This window comes from Pinus tabuliformis, chromosome 3_2 (genome assembly GCF_031772625.1).
Source record: "Pinus tabuliformis cultivar Carrire ecotype Pingquan chromosome 3_2, CPIR1, whole genome shotgun sequence".
Classification (NCBI taxonomy): Eukaryota; Viridiplantae; Streptophyta; class Pinopsida; order Pinales; family Pinaceae; genus Pinus; species Pinus tabuliformis.
The window spans coordinates 1137242988-1137258550 of record NC_142302.1 but is presented as its reverse complement, the minus strand read 5'-3'; the positions used below and the strand labels follow the sequence as shown (position 1 = coordinate 1137258550).

At 35.8% G+C, this 15563-nt stretch overlaps 1 protein-coding gene across 1 annotated transcript; it reads right to left on the bottom strand.

The window, feature by feature from the left end:
* Positions 1-510: 510 nt before the first annotated feature.
* On the bottom strand, positions 511-1239 carry LOC149184718 (uncharacterized). The gene has a single exon (XM_089415428.1). The coding sequence runs from the start codon at positions 1237-1239 to the stop codon at positions 511-513; it is 729 nt and encodes a 242-aa protein (XP_089271554.1).
* Between the last annotated feature and the right edge of the window lie 14324 nt (positions 1240-15563).

Sequence of the window (15563 nt, the reverse complement as noted above, 5' to 3'; positions counted from 1 at the left end):
CATCTCCCTAATGCGGATGGTTCTTTGAAGATCTGTTTTCCTTCCTCTTTTTTTATTGTCTTTAAAGATGCTTTTTCCATCCCATTGACTCCCACTTTGGATGCCTAGCGATCTTTGCTGCTGTGCCCTGGAGAGAATGACTTCTAAACTTTCCAGCTGCCTTTCTGGGATCTTGTCATATTCTTTTTTCTTGCAAGCTTGTTCTAGTCCCAATATGTCTAGATCTCCAATGTCGAAGCTCTCCGGCTCCTCTTCCATGTGTTGGACTTCTTCTCGCTCCACCTTTGTGTCTTCTACTGTCGTGGTTTCCTGATGCGTGCTATCCACATCCATTCCTTGAGCATTCCATTTTGGGGATCTGAGATCTGTGGACTTGCTGGAAGGGGCAGATTTGAGATCTGTGGATTGCACGGATTTTTGGGTCTTCTTTGAGCTTGAGGGAGTGGCCTGGGGAGTCATCTTAGGGATTTCTTCGGAATGGTCCGGGTTTTCGAAGTTATTAAACTCTGGCTAAATCAGGGTTTCAAAGCTATTGCTGGTTGATGGCATGGAGGCATTGGCGACAGGTTTTTTAAGGAATGTAAAGGGTTTTTTGTGGTTCTTTTTGCGGTTGGATACTTTGGTAAACCCATCTGAGTTAGGTTTGTCCATTGTGGGAGAGGTCGAGGATTTCAGATTTGAAGGACAATCTCGGAATAAATGGCCAAGGGCGTGGCATTTTCTGCAACGGAATGGGACGTGCTCATAATCTATTGACTGTAACCATTCGAAATCATCATGAAATAGGCTTACCACGTCTGGGAGAGCTTTGCTGAGGTGCATATAGACACATATTCGCGCATAGGAGGTGTATCGCTTGAGTTTCATCTCCTCTGCAATTTTGATGAATTCCCCTAAACCATTCCCAATATCTTGCAACGAGTCTTCATCCCAGTATTCCAAGGGGAGGGAGTAAAGGTGGATCCATACCGGTGCCCAGCTCAAATCTTCTTTGTCCGGATTGAAACGCTCAATCCAATCTCTCAGGTATAGTCCTGCTGCATTGAAAAAGTATGGTCCGCCATCAACAACCCTGTTTCGGTCCTCCAGACAATTGAAGATTGCAGTAAAGAAACCCTTAGGCCCTAACTGTAGAGTAATGTGCCCTTTTGGTTTCCATTTGGCGGCTATCCAGCCATGCAGTGCTTTCTCTGTGGGCCAGAAGCCTATGAACTTTCCAATCAAAGCGTGATCCTTCATGTACTAGATTTGAGTGTTTATCCAGTGACTTGGGAGCTCAGTCTTAGGTCTATCAGCTGCTACAGGCTTGCAGGTTGCCAACGCCACTTTGGGTGCTTCATTCCTATTGGAATTCTCTGGCAAGGTTTCGGGCTCTGTTCTTATATCTTTCTGGTGTTCCTTCCTAACATCTTCTATGTGCCGCAGAATGTTTTCCGCGTCAATGGGGGGAGGCGTCGTAGCCTCCCCCTGAGGGGGTTCCATCGCTGGCTAACTATTTCTTGTCGTGTAGTGGTTGTCCTATTGCTGGAAAGTAATGGCTGATTGTCTATGTCTGTGCAGGTTTTCCGTTTGCAAGTCTGTAACAAACCCTAATCGCTCATGGTCCGTCTCCTCCGCCCTCCTCCAATCATAGCAAGAAACCTTAAAAATCTAGTTTCATATTTTAAAATCATAGTAAATAATCCAATAAGATAAAGATGATTATTCAATAATCAAAGTTAAATCATAATTTTTTTATTTTTTTTAATCAAAATAACTATTCTCTCTAGTTTCATATGGCTCGGATTATACAACAAGTCTTTAGTGTGTTTCATAACTTACCCAAAAAAAGATTGTACTCATAATTTGAATTTATTTATTTCTAAAATCACATTTATTCTTAGATTTTTAGAGGTTGCCTAAAACCGAAAGTATGTTTTATGGTCATAGTAAATGAGTTTTAATTTGAATTTGTTTATTTCCAAGTAACATTTATTTATAAAAAATTAATGGGTGAGTAAGACTCAAAATATGCTTTAAAATCATAGTAAATAATCTAATAAAATAAAGATAACATTCAATAATTAGAGGCTATCCAACCCAATATGGTAGAGATGTGGTAATATAATGTTTAACATTTTGACTAAATCAAATTATATAAAAATAAAATAAAATAAAATAAGAAGATTAATGTAATGTAATGTAAACCATGTAACTCTGTCAAAAAAAATAAAAAAATAAAAATAATGAAATAAAATTAAATTAAAATGATGCATGGTATTCATGTGGAGTGTAGCCTATTTAAAGGGGGGAATTAAACCAACTTAGATTTATCTTAACCAACCCCCGAAAGGGATCAAATTATTATTATGCAAACCTCTTTTAGAAGGAAAAGATATTAGTTAATTAATTAATTAATTATGTGGAATTCTATTTTTCTCCTCTTAATCCAGGTAAGAATTTTCTTGCTTAGGAAAAAAATTAAAATAAGTGAGCTCCTCACAGTTCACGAAATTAAATACATAGTAAAAAAATAACTTTCTATGATAAAAAATAACTTATTTGATATTTTTAAAGTAATATAAAGTATAGATGGATATATAAACACTTAATTTATAATCAAAATACTTAGTTCCTAAAATATTTGGTATTGTGAAAATAAAATAAAATAAAATAAATCATTTAAAAAATTTAAATATTTAAATAAATAAAATATATCATTAACTTTTTTTCAATTTTTTTTCTAAATATTATAAGTTTGTCTATGATTTGTGATTTAGTATGAAATTGATTGAATTTTACAATCTCTATTAAACAACTTTAACAAAATTCACACATTAATTTTTTGCATGGTAAACCAATTGAAAAGATAAGAAATTGAAGCTTAACCTCCTAATAAATGCTGGAACAATATCGAACGACTTGAAATAGAATATGGAACTTGATAAAAACTATGTTTAAATAAAACAAATTCAACAAAATTAGGAAAAAAATGCTCAAGAAATCTTAAAAATTAGTAATTATATATCAATAAAACTTTCTTAATAAAATTAAGAAAGAAAGGCTCAGAAAATTAGCTAATTATCGTAATAGTTATTAATTATAAAAACATGTGTAAATGAAAAAGAAATTATGATTACGTAATTGGAATTGAAAATAGAGAAAAAGCAATAGAAAAAGACAACAAAAAAATATAAGTCAAATTAAAAAGTAAGAAAACTAAAAAATATATATATTGGTAAAATAATTTTTAATTATTTTTTCCTCTTTAAAATTTATCATCTTAAAAAAACATATAAAATGACAAAAGAAAAATATAAGTTAAATGTTAGGGAAAAAAACTCTAATTCACGGAAATAATAGAAAAATCAAAAAGTTAAATAGAAAAGTAATAAAACTAAAACCAAAAAATTAGTAACTAATAGAAATGGAAATTACTAAATAACTAAGATCTCAACCAATCATCTTACAAATAAATAGATTTAAATAATAATAAAAAATAACAAAAAAATTCTCAATGTTAAACAATAGATAAATAGCATAAACTTTTGGTCAAGACAAACTAAAAAATAATTTGAAGAAAAATTAAATACTTAATACCATACCTACGTTATTATAATTATAATAATAGATAAAAATAAGAATTAAAAAAAACAGTCAAATCAAACAAAAATACCTGTTAAATTTATATCTGAATAATACAATCCCGATTTGATTTTTTAATTTTAAATTTTAGTAACTCATAACTAGGGACATGGTTTTGATCACTTCTTGTTTGGGTTTAAACCCTTATATATATAATTTGTTTAACAAAATTATATTCTAATTTAATTGTAATAATTTCTTGTTTAAAATATGAAATCTTTATTTTATATTTTCTCTCAACTTCATAAAAATATATTCAGAGAGAGACACCACCATTAATAACACAACTCTCGAAAGTTGTGATAATTTTTTTAATGAAATTCACAAGCGGGCTTTAACCATTATTTCATTTAACAATTTTTTAAAACTTAAAAGAATCTTTAAATAACCTTTTATTTAATTTGAAAATTAATGGTAAGATTTATTTATTTTTTTAATAATTTATATTAAATTTAATATATTTTATTATATTATTGGTTAAATTTAATCATTAACTTAATATCATCTTATTGATTTAAATAAAATATTAAATGAATTATCAATTTCAAAACGCGATGCGATATTAATACAGTTTAATCACACTTACAAAATAATATAAATTAAAATAACTAATATTATCCACCTAAGAAATCAAAATAATTAAAAAAGACATATTAGTTGAATTGTGATGACCTTTCCTTCACTGTCCTAAGAATCGAATTCTATGTGTAGAAATCATTCCGTTGCCTTGTCTAGCAGAGTGTAACCACAAGTTGTCGAATCCTCTGTGATACCACTCACCAACAAGACCCAACTCTTATACTTGTAGCCACCCCTATTTCTACATATTTGTTTTATGAGCATCTCTAATCTTGCTAAGAGTATAATTACCCACTTGCTAAATTTGAACAACTTGAGACTCAAAGGAAAGATAATATCCCCCTACCTAGCTACAACATCCAAGCCAAATTAGACCTAGCAACTCAAGCCAACCTTCCAAGCCAAATATTTCCCAAATAATCGAAAAGAAAGGGTTAAAGCATTCATTGAATGGATATGTTATATTAAAAATTCTTCTGCCTACACTGAGTCTAGTCCAAGATAGAAATAGGGCCATTATACTTTTAACTAAAATCTTTCCATATATTTCGACTAGTAAAGAACACCCAACACTTAGTAGATAACACTTTACCAAACATAAAATTATTTGTATAGCTCCACCCACCTTGGATCTTTAGGGAGATTAGTAATTTCCATTGACCAGGTGACAACCCATATACTCATTACTTCCATAGATAATTAAAGTAAAGATTTGTAATTCTATTGAGCATACCTTAGGGTATTAAAGCTAGGAGAAGCCAATAAATAAGTATATATTTAATAATACATTTAATAAGGAAAGTCCAACCACCTTTAAAGATCGACCTACTACACCAAAATTTAATCATTCTTTCAATCTTTGACAACAACCATTGCTAATCTACTACCATGTAACTACTTGGTGTGAGCACATACATAACATATTTTATATCATCGTCCAAATCAAATGATGGATATGAAAAGAGGTCAGTCAATTGTTGTCTTGTTTCATCCACCATTGTTGGAGAGAATATTGTTAACTTATCAATATTTAGAGTCATACCAATTGCATCACAAAAAGGTTCTAGAATGTCCTTATACTTCTTACCTTCAACTTTTAAATATAAACAGAAAAAGAGAAAATCTTATACAAACAAGAGACGACTTAATAGATTCGACCTCCTAATCCTCACTCCCTAGATTTTTTTTGACATCTTTCTTTAGAAATTGCCCAACTAAGCCCTTCAAGTAGTAGCAAAAATAGCTATGGAAAGAGATGGAAATCTCCAAATCATTCAAAAAATCCACAACCTGAACCATTCACTAAGATAGAAAACGACAACAAAGAGACACAACTCATTATCCGCTTTACAAGAGGCAACCAAAACCCACATGCGATAATATTAACATGAGATACAACCACAACACTCTATCATATGTTTTAAAGAGATATAACTTGAGTATTGTTGTATGAATCCAAGCTATTTTGATAGTATCTAATACCTTCTGCATCATATCAATAACTTCATGAATAAGCCTACACTTAAGGAAACCAAATTGCTCCAAAGAGATGACCTTAGATAAGATTGACTTAAATATGATTACAACTACATTGAAAATGATTTTGTATAATTTGTAACACAATGGAATTGGCCAAATTCATCAAAATAAGTTGGAACATCAACCTTGAGGATCAACACTATAAAAGTGGACTTATAACTCCCTAGCATTTGGATGACGATTCTATCCGTCTTTGGATCATTGCTCTGTTCCTTTCAAATCCCCTAGTTCATGATCGTACTTGTGTGTTAAACACCCATTGCATACGAGCAGTCCCTGAACCACAACACCTTTGACATGCGAAAATCAAATTTACCTACTCTTTTGGTCCTAACATCAAGCAGTGTTAAACAATATGACTATGCCTTTTGACTATGCTCTACCGAATATCAGACTGAGGGATATATTAGGCCTAGAGGGATATCAAAATATCATGTGTTATATGTATATCAAGATATCAATGTGGAGAGGTATTGAGTTGATTCAATATCAGAGTATTGGGCATAGGTGGTATTGGTGTTATAACAAGTAATCCAATCCATCGATATGCAATAGAGCGATATGGTGGGGCCTTGTACGATGATGTCTATTAACAGAAAGGACTATGTTTCCCAAATTGTTAACTGATGGGTGCAGAGGTATCGAGTATCAGTGATTTCGAGTATTTTTTTTCTTCCATAGCATACGTTTAGATCAAATGGACCAATCTTGTGAAGTCTTAAGTTGGATCTCAACCTAGAACCACAATTGGTTCTCCTACAACTTGAACCCTTATCCTTCAATAAAATATACAAAAAACTACTCTGATTCGGTGCCCAATCACCATAATGGTCACATAATTAAGTAGAACACAAGGGGATCTGACTCCAATGAATTAAAGAAAAGAGGAATGATTACAAATATGCAACAATGGATGCATAATCATCCTCTTGGTCCTCTTAGAACTCTTAACTCTATCTCTCTCTCTCTATCTGTAGAAAATTTTACCAGAGAAATATTAAAATTTACTAAGAGGAACATTAACAATAACCAATAATATTCAAACATTAAACACAATGCACATAATTTACCTTAGGAAAACCTCAACTCTAAGGGAAAACCCATCCTAATGGAATTCCATTAATATTCTTGGCCAAAACCCTAGCCAAGTCGACCAACTGGGTCTTCACCGTTGATCTATAAACTGTCGTGGATATTCCAATAGACAGCTCGTCACAACATATATGATAATATTATATTAAAATTTTGAGATTCTCCACTATTACAGTTTTATTAAACTTTAAGATTTGTAGATTTAACTATAATTAGAGCATGCATGTGAATGGAAAATATGCAAAAATATAGAAAATGACAAAATAAGATCACACACACACATAAGACACAAAATATGTTATGGGAAACCCTTTTGGGAGAAAACCCAACTGGAAGGTGACCCTGCTTCTCTCTCTTTCTCTTTCTGGAAATATGGTTGAAGGTACAAAGAAGTAAGGTCAGTGTCCCGTGGGCTACTATAGTGCACAAATCCTCTATGTGTTCTCTACCTTCTATCCCTCTTGGCTATCTTTTCTTAACTATGGAACAAAATTCTCTCGAAAGAATGGAATGTCTCTTCCTCCTAATAGCTCGGTTATAACATAGCCTGATAGCCTACTAGTGGTTAAGTTTGACTTATCAACTCTTACATAGAGATACAATCTAGAATATTCTAGAGACTTTTACATCATAAACACGTGTTAGCTCCTTTTCCATGAATAATGGAGGCTGACACGGCATCCTCCCGAATTATAGGTGTGAAAACAGGAAGGTCAACTTTTGAGTGGCATAACTTAAGCATACAGACTCTGATTGATGCACTTCTTGCACCGTTGGAAAGATCTCTATGTGTAGAACAACATGAAAAGGTGTCACACTAATTAGAGGAAATGTCAACCTAAAAGTTCCCATGAAATTTTCATGTAATTTCTATGTCATAATATGTAAACCAATCAAATCATTTAAATTTAAAAAGAGGTACATGTATTTTGGAGGGAAAAGAAGAAAACCTACTTTTTTTTTTAATTGTATTTTTGGCTTATCTCCTTATAGATTTACTCAAATTTCAAGTGTAGACACTCGTTGGATGTGGAATTAAATTCCACATCTAACGAGTACCCATTATGCATACTTTTGAGAAGACTCACATTGATAAAAATTGAAGATACATTAAAAAAACATGTTGAACACATTTTTTAAATGTATTTTCAATTTTTATCAATGTGTGTCTTCTCAAAAGTATGCATAATGGGTAGTCGTTGGATGTGGAATTTAATTCCACATCCAATGAGTGTCTACACTTGAAATTTAAATAAACCTATAAAGAGATAAGCCAAAACTACAAATTAAAAAAGTAGTTTTATTCTTTTCCCTCCAAAATTCATATCTCTTATTTTATTATTTTAACTATTCTTTTATTAGTTTTCCTTAGGAAGCCACTTTTGAATTTAAATAAACCTATAAAGAGATAAGCCAAAACTACAAATTAAAAAAGTAGTTTTATTCTTTTCCCTCCAAAATTCATATCTCTTATTTTATTATTTTAACTATTATTTTATTAGTTTTCCTTAGGAAGCCACTTTTAGGGTGAAATTTCCTCTAATGAAAGTGGCAAACTTTTACCCCCCAAAAACATCATTTGATGCCTCAAAATGCTCCCGGAAGGTTTCAAACCCCATTTCGTCAAATTTTGTTATGCCGGTAAAAACGGTCCCATGAGATGATTCCTCCACTTTTTCCACTCTGAATGCATCGATAAGGATGACAAACAACAAAATTATCCGATCCAGATCACACCTCCCCATTTTGGGAGGCTTTTGGTCCCTAAAATATTCTACTGAATGAGATGAGGACATTTTTCCTCCATCTTCTCTTTGGTGTGCCATTTAGCTTTGCCTGGAAGTTGTCCCTTCAACCTAATCTGCCAAAGGTCATACTACCTATGTCTTGTAGTTCTATACCTCTTTTGAAAAACTATATCTTCTGTTAACTCTGCCTGAGCATCTAGTGCCAAATTCTCCACAAAAGGTAGGACCTATGTCTTCTTCCTAATCTAGCTTGGAAGGCTCATAGAGTTTCAAATTCTCTACATTCACAACTAAGTAAATACACATATATGGTGGTAAAATGAATCGATAGGCATTATCACCCACCTTTTCTAGTATTTCAAAGGGACCATACCTCAAAGCCTTGATTTTCTTACCAAGCCCCTGCAACCTCTCCTTGTTCAATTGTAACCATACTCTGTCTCCCACCTTGAATGATTTCTCTGTTATGTGTTGATCATGCATGGCCTTATACTTCTCCTTTGACTTCTGCAATGTTTCTTGTACCTGTAGATGGATATTCTTTATCCTCTATAAATTTCTCATCCCTCAAGCATCTCCTATAAGATCTTCCTTCACTCATCCTTGGTGCCCATATGCAATGTCCAATGGTGAAGGCGGAAAATATCCAAAACAAGTTTCAAATGGGGACTTTCCTATAGAAGTGTTCACTTCTTTGTTGTAATAATGTTGTATATATACCAGATTTTTGTCTCAGGTCTTCATATGCTTTTGGTTGTATCCCCTTAGAAGATGCGCCAAAGTCTTATTGACTACTTATGTCTTCCCATCTGTCTGTGGATGGAATGTTGTAGATGTCTTCAACTTCATGTCCATCTTCTCCCACAATGTAGTCCAGAATGCACTCAGAAATATTTTATCCCAATATAAAATGATGCTCCTTGGTATACCAAAGTGCACCTAGGCCTATCTTGTTGAAAATGCAAACAAGAAATGCTAAAAATAGAAGTGCTAAAAATAGCACTGCTATAAATAGTAGTTCGGGTACCAGTGTTGGACATAGCAACAAGGAATGAAAAATGGAAGTGCTAAAAATAACAATGCTATAAATAGCATTTCGGGATCCCTTCCTATTTTAGTTAGTCCCTAAACTTAAATAGTGAAGCAAAATTCGAATTTGATCTTAGCAGCTGTTTGTAAAATAATTAATTATTTCATCTTGAGTTAATTAGTTAAGGAAAATCAAACACGAAGTCTATATGGGGACATGCAATAGTTTCTCCATTAATTGAGGAATTTATCCATCAGTTAAAGAGATAAGGATGAGTTGTAATTATTTGGCTTAGTTAATTGAGTCAAGCCCAGTTAGATTAATTCAAACAGTTTGTTGAATTAATTGTGAGTTTAGTTAGTTAATGCATGCATGCATGTAACTATTGCACTTCAGATAACTGAATATTCTCTCATAAATAACTCATGCATGTTAGTTCAGACAGAGACCCAGTTGAGATCAAAGGAGGGACAGTGTACTATCAGTTGGATGAATTTTTCCTATAAAGGAAACTCATCCATGCAGAAGGATTTATCTCCTTCAGGTTTGTGCAGTTATTTCTGAGCCAAGTGAGCAGTGTGAGGTGGGAATTCACACAAGTGGAAGCACTGGACCCCAGGAAAAACTACGCAAGGAAATAGGAGGCTTGGAGGGCAGAGGAGAAGGTTGTGAGAGCCTTTGACTGTCTATGAGCAGTATTGTTTGATTGCAGAGAGAGCAGGATAGCTTGAGAGCTGATTCTTTTTGTAACTTGAACAAGATTTCCACTTGTATGATAATACAGAGATTGGGGTTTTAGGTTGAGGCTTTCCCTGGGTTATTTCTTCTGTGTTATGTGTGATTGATTTCTCATTCTCAGTTATATGTGTTCTCTTGATCTTGCTCAATTCGATTAAGCTTCCGCAAAGTGTTGTAGAAGTAGATCTTATATTGTGTTTTAGTATATTGTATAATATGTTGATCTACAGTGGGAATTTCTACATGGTATCGGAGCAAAGGTGATCAAAGGAGAAGAACAATATACAAGAAGGGAGAAGTTTGAAGTTTGTGGTTCCTAAATATAGAAATCAAGTTCTTATCACATCTCAATTTCACCAATGGCGTTCAACGGTTTAAGACTTGAGTATGCCCTTGATGGCAGCTCGAATTATATAGCCTGGAAGGATCGCATGGAAGCAGTATTAGAGGATAACGGTCTAAAGGACTTCATTGATCAAGAAGTCCCCAAGCTGACTGATGCTACTCAATTGGCGGAATGGAAGAAATGTGTGGCTAGAGCAAGGAGAATCCTTTTGGAGGGAGTTCGAGACCACATATTCTCGAGTCTCCATGGGAAGGAGACACTGTTTTCAATGTGGAAAACATTGAAAGATCTATATCAAAATAGCAACAATTAAAGGAAGCTGGCGTTGAAAGACAAGCTTCATAAAATCAAGTGTGAAAAGGGCGACAAGATCTCTACGTTCCTAAACATGCTCACCACCTACAGGGATGAGCTTGGAACTGTAGGGATCACGACCGCTGATGACGACATGGTGAGTCTAGCACTCCTCGGTCTTCCTAAGAGCTGGCATAGCTACCAAGACTCGGTAAACTGAAGAGAGAAACTGCCAGATTGGGAACGACTTTGGTAAGATCTTGTGTAGGAAGAGATACGGAGAAGCACTAGAAATGGATCTTTTTCATCCAAGGAAGATGAAGAAAATTGAACCTTAGCGAGTAAGGCAAAGAAAGTCAAGGAGAAGGATTCTCATCCCAAATCTAGTTCTTTCCATGGTAGGAAGAAGTTTGACAAATCAAAAGTGTGATGCTTTCGTTGTCATGAAGTGGGCCATTTTGCTACAAATTGTCCACTAAGGAAATCCAAGAAGGTATTTGTGGAAGGATCAGAAGGTGAGGCACTGGCCTCACAGTTCGAGTTGGATTTCACACTTTTCGCATCCATGGTTTCATCCATGGTGGGAAGTGGTTGGTTTCTTGACAGTGGAGCTTCTTTTCACATGAACGGTGATAAGAGTTTGTTCAATACCTTGGAGGAGAAAGATCTCTAGATACTCATAGTGATGGGTAATGATGAAAAGTATAGTGTCTCAGGTGTAGGCACGATTGTTTTTCAAAGGGAGCATGAAGCTCGCATTACCTTGACTGATGTCAAGTATGTACCAGGACTGAGGAAAAATTTGGTGTCGATTGCAATGCTGGAAGACAAAGGCTATGATGTAGTCTTCAATAAGGGAAAGGTTTTCCTTCGACACATCACCACGAGACAGGTTAAGTAGATCGGTTCACGAGTCAAGAACTTGTATGCTCTTGAGGTTCAAGATGCATGAAAATCCTTAAGGAGGAAGGCAACTATTGGAGACTTGGTGGTTGAGAGGGAGATTACATTACCTCTCAGCATGCAACCACAGGAGAAGTCTCAGATGATTGTGGAGGAGCCACAATTGGTGTAGCAGCTTCAGGAGGTTGTGGAGCAGCCACAACTAGGGAAGATGAGAGGAGACAGAGTGGAGGAATCCATTCATGTAGAGACCTCTAGTAGTAGGAAATTTCGAGCCAAGTGGGCAGAGGGATCACATGCATCCATACCTCCAGGTAGGAGGTGGGGCAATGTGGAGTGACAGTCCCAAGAAGGCTAGAATAGGGGTAGGATCATTAAGGTACCCAACCTCTTTGATTAGACCTTGATATGGGAGCCCCGACGAGGAGTAGCAGGACTGGATGAGTGGGTAGAGGCAGATGCGGATGGAGTGGAAGAGAGAGCTACATTGCAGGAATCCCAAGACAGTGCAGAGCTAGAAGGCTACAACAATGTAAGAGACACAGGAGTGTTGCACCAGTGCAGGATGACACAGAGAGGTGTGCAATGGTGCGAGATGCATGGAGTGTTGCAGCAGCTTAGAGGTCATAGAGGGAGCACTTGTCAATAGCAGAGGAAGCTTCAGCATCAGAGGATGTTTCTAGCCCAACAGGGAGGTCAATTGGGAGATTTTTTTGTTTCTAGAGTTGCTGGAGCAACAACACTTGGGAGAAGTTTTGCATGCAGAACATTCTAAAGGTTCAGGATCGGGTTCGAGTTGAATGCCTTTCTTATTGAGAGGAAGTGTTGAAAATGGCAACAAGAAATGCTAAAAATAGAAGTGCTAAAAATAGCACTGCTATAAATAGCAGTTCGGGTACCAGTGTTGGACATAACAACAAGGAATGAAAAATGGAAGTGCTAAAAATAGCATTGCTATAAATAGCATTTCGGGATCCCTTCCTATTTTAGTCAATCCCTAAACTAAAATAGTGAAGTAAAACTCGAATTTGATCTTAGCAGTTGTTTGTAAAATAATTAATTAATTCATATTGAGTTAATTAGTTAAGGAAAATCAAACATGAAGTCTATGTGGGGACATGCAACAGTTTCTCCATTAATTGAGGAATTTATCCATCAGTTAAATAGATAAGGATGAGTTGTAGTTAGTTGGCTCAGTTAACTGAGTCAAGTCAAGTTAGATTAATTCAAACAGTTTGTTGAATTAATTGTGAGTTTAGTTAGTTAATGCATGCATGCATGTAACCGCTGCACTTCAGATAACTGAATATTCTCTCATAAATAACTCATGCGTGTCAATTCAGACAGAGACCCAGTTGAGATCAGAGGAGGGACAATGTACTATCAGTTGGATGAATTTTTCCTATAAAGGAAACTCATCCATGTAGAAGGATTTATCTCCTTCAGGTTTGTCCAGTTATTTCTAAGCCAAGTGAGAAGTGTGAGGTGGGAATTCACACAAGTGGAAGCACTGGACCCGAGGAAAAACTGCGCAAGGAAATAGGAGGCTTGGAGGGCAGAGGAGAAGGTTATGAGAGCCTTTGACTGTATATGAGTAGTATTGTTTGATTGCGGAGAGAGCAGGATAGCTTGAGAGCTGATTCTTTTTGTAACTTGAACAAGATTTCCACTTGTATGATAATACAGAGATTGGGGTTTTAGGCTGAGGCTTTCCCCGGGTTATTTCTTCTGTGTTATGTGTGATTGATTTCTCATTCTCAATTATATATTTTCTCTTGATCTTACTCAATTCGATTAAGCTTCCACAAAGTGTTGTAGAAGTAGATCTTGTATTGTGTTTTAGTATATTGCATAATTTGTTGATCTACAGTGGGAATTTCTACATGTCTAAAGGACACTCTTTTTTCTTCTTGTCTACTGATGGTCTTTTTACAGGGCATCAAAACACACCTTGCTAAACCTTTCAACTACCACGAACATGTAGTCATGTCCCTTCCAGGTTATCGATAAACTTCCCACAAATTCCATGGAAATGCTTTCCCAAGGAAAAGTAGGTACAGGTAAGGTATGATATAGACCCTGTTTCCTATTGCTAGGATTTTTTATACAACAAAGCATGCATTCGTTTATGAACCTAGCTACATGCTCTTACATCTTGGGCCAATACACATACCTCTGCAAGTTAGTCACGGTCTTCCCTACACTAAAGTGACATGCAATCTTGGAGGTGTGAGCCTCTATAATCAGCTACAATCGTTGACCTTTAGGAACACATAGCTTATCCAACCTATAGAGCAACCCATCCTGGAGATTGTAGTCAATGATGCTATCACCATCGTGCACATGTATCTGACTCTACAACTACTAATACACCTCATTGAATTCCTCATCCTCTGAATATGCCTCTTTGTATGCATCATGGGTGAATGGCTCCATGTGCATAAGAATCCCCAAAGTTGTAATCTTCGATGTGGGTGGCCTTGAAAGAATTTTGGCCAACTTATTTGTGTTTCTATTCTTACACTTGATCACCAAATGAAATTGTTGTAAAAACCCCATCCACTTGTAATGCCTAGCATGTTGTAGCTTACTATGGGTCTGAAAGTATTGTAATGGTTGGTGATATGTGTGGATTACTATCTCTTTTCCCATTAGATAGTGCTTCCACTTCTTCACATATTGCACCATGGCATAGAGTTTCTTGTCATAGGTAGGGTAGTTAAGGACTGCCCCATGAAATACTTCAGAATGGTAGCATACAGGCCTTCCTCCCTACATCAAGACAACTCCCATAGCATACCCACTCGCATCTGTCTAGTTTGGTAATGCCAAAACTGGTGCTTGAATGATACTCTTCTTTAGCTCCTCGAAATCCTTATGTTGACCTTTTCCCCACTAGAAACTCTTGCCACTTGTTGGTATGGCATGGAGTGGTGTTTCTACTACTGAAAATGAGGCTGTGAATTTCCTCAGGTACTTTGCTACCCCAATGAAACTTCTAACCTCAGAAACATTAGTAGGCACCGACAATTTCATGATGTCCTCCATCTTGGAAGGATCTGTAACACCCTCCTCCCACATTTACCCAAGTTAACCGGTCCGCTAGGGTAAACATGTGATGAGAGGATACTGCGATGTGATTCAACTCCCCATGTATAGTTAAGGAAGTGGAACCCACAAAACAAAACCATTCTGACTTTCCACACATGCTACAGAACCTCCAGAAGCCAACCAACCCTTGCAGGTGACCAACCCCTGAGACAACTTGACATTTCACAAATTTGGACCCTCAGCCACTCCCACGAAAAACCATGGATGTGGTTGAGGCCTTCGAGTCACTCCTACAGTAAGGCATGTCAGCAACTGTGGACTTTTTAAGCTAGTTCTAAGACAACGACCCTAGATTCTGATCCACTTTTTTAGGGCTGGGTCTCAGGCCGCTACCCATAAATTCATGAAACTTCCATAAATGATAAATAATAATCGAATAAAGCTACTAATGCAATCAATGGTGAAATTACATGATCTGACCCCTACTAGCCATGATAGGCATTTCATCAAACATGTCAGAAATATGTAATCTACAGGTCATAACAATAGATCTTATCATAGGGGTCTCATACTTATCTAGGATTCGTAAAGAAGAATTTTTTCCTTATCACAATAGAAA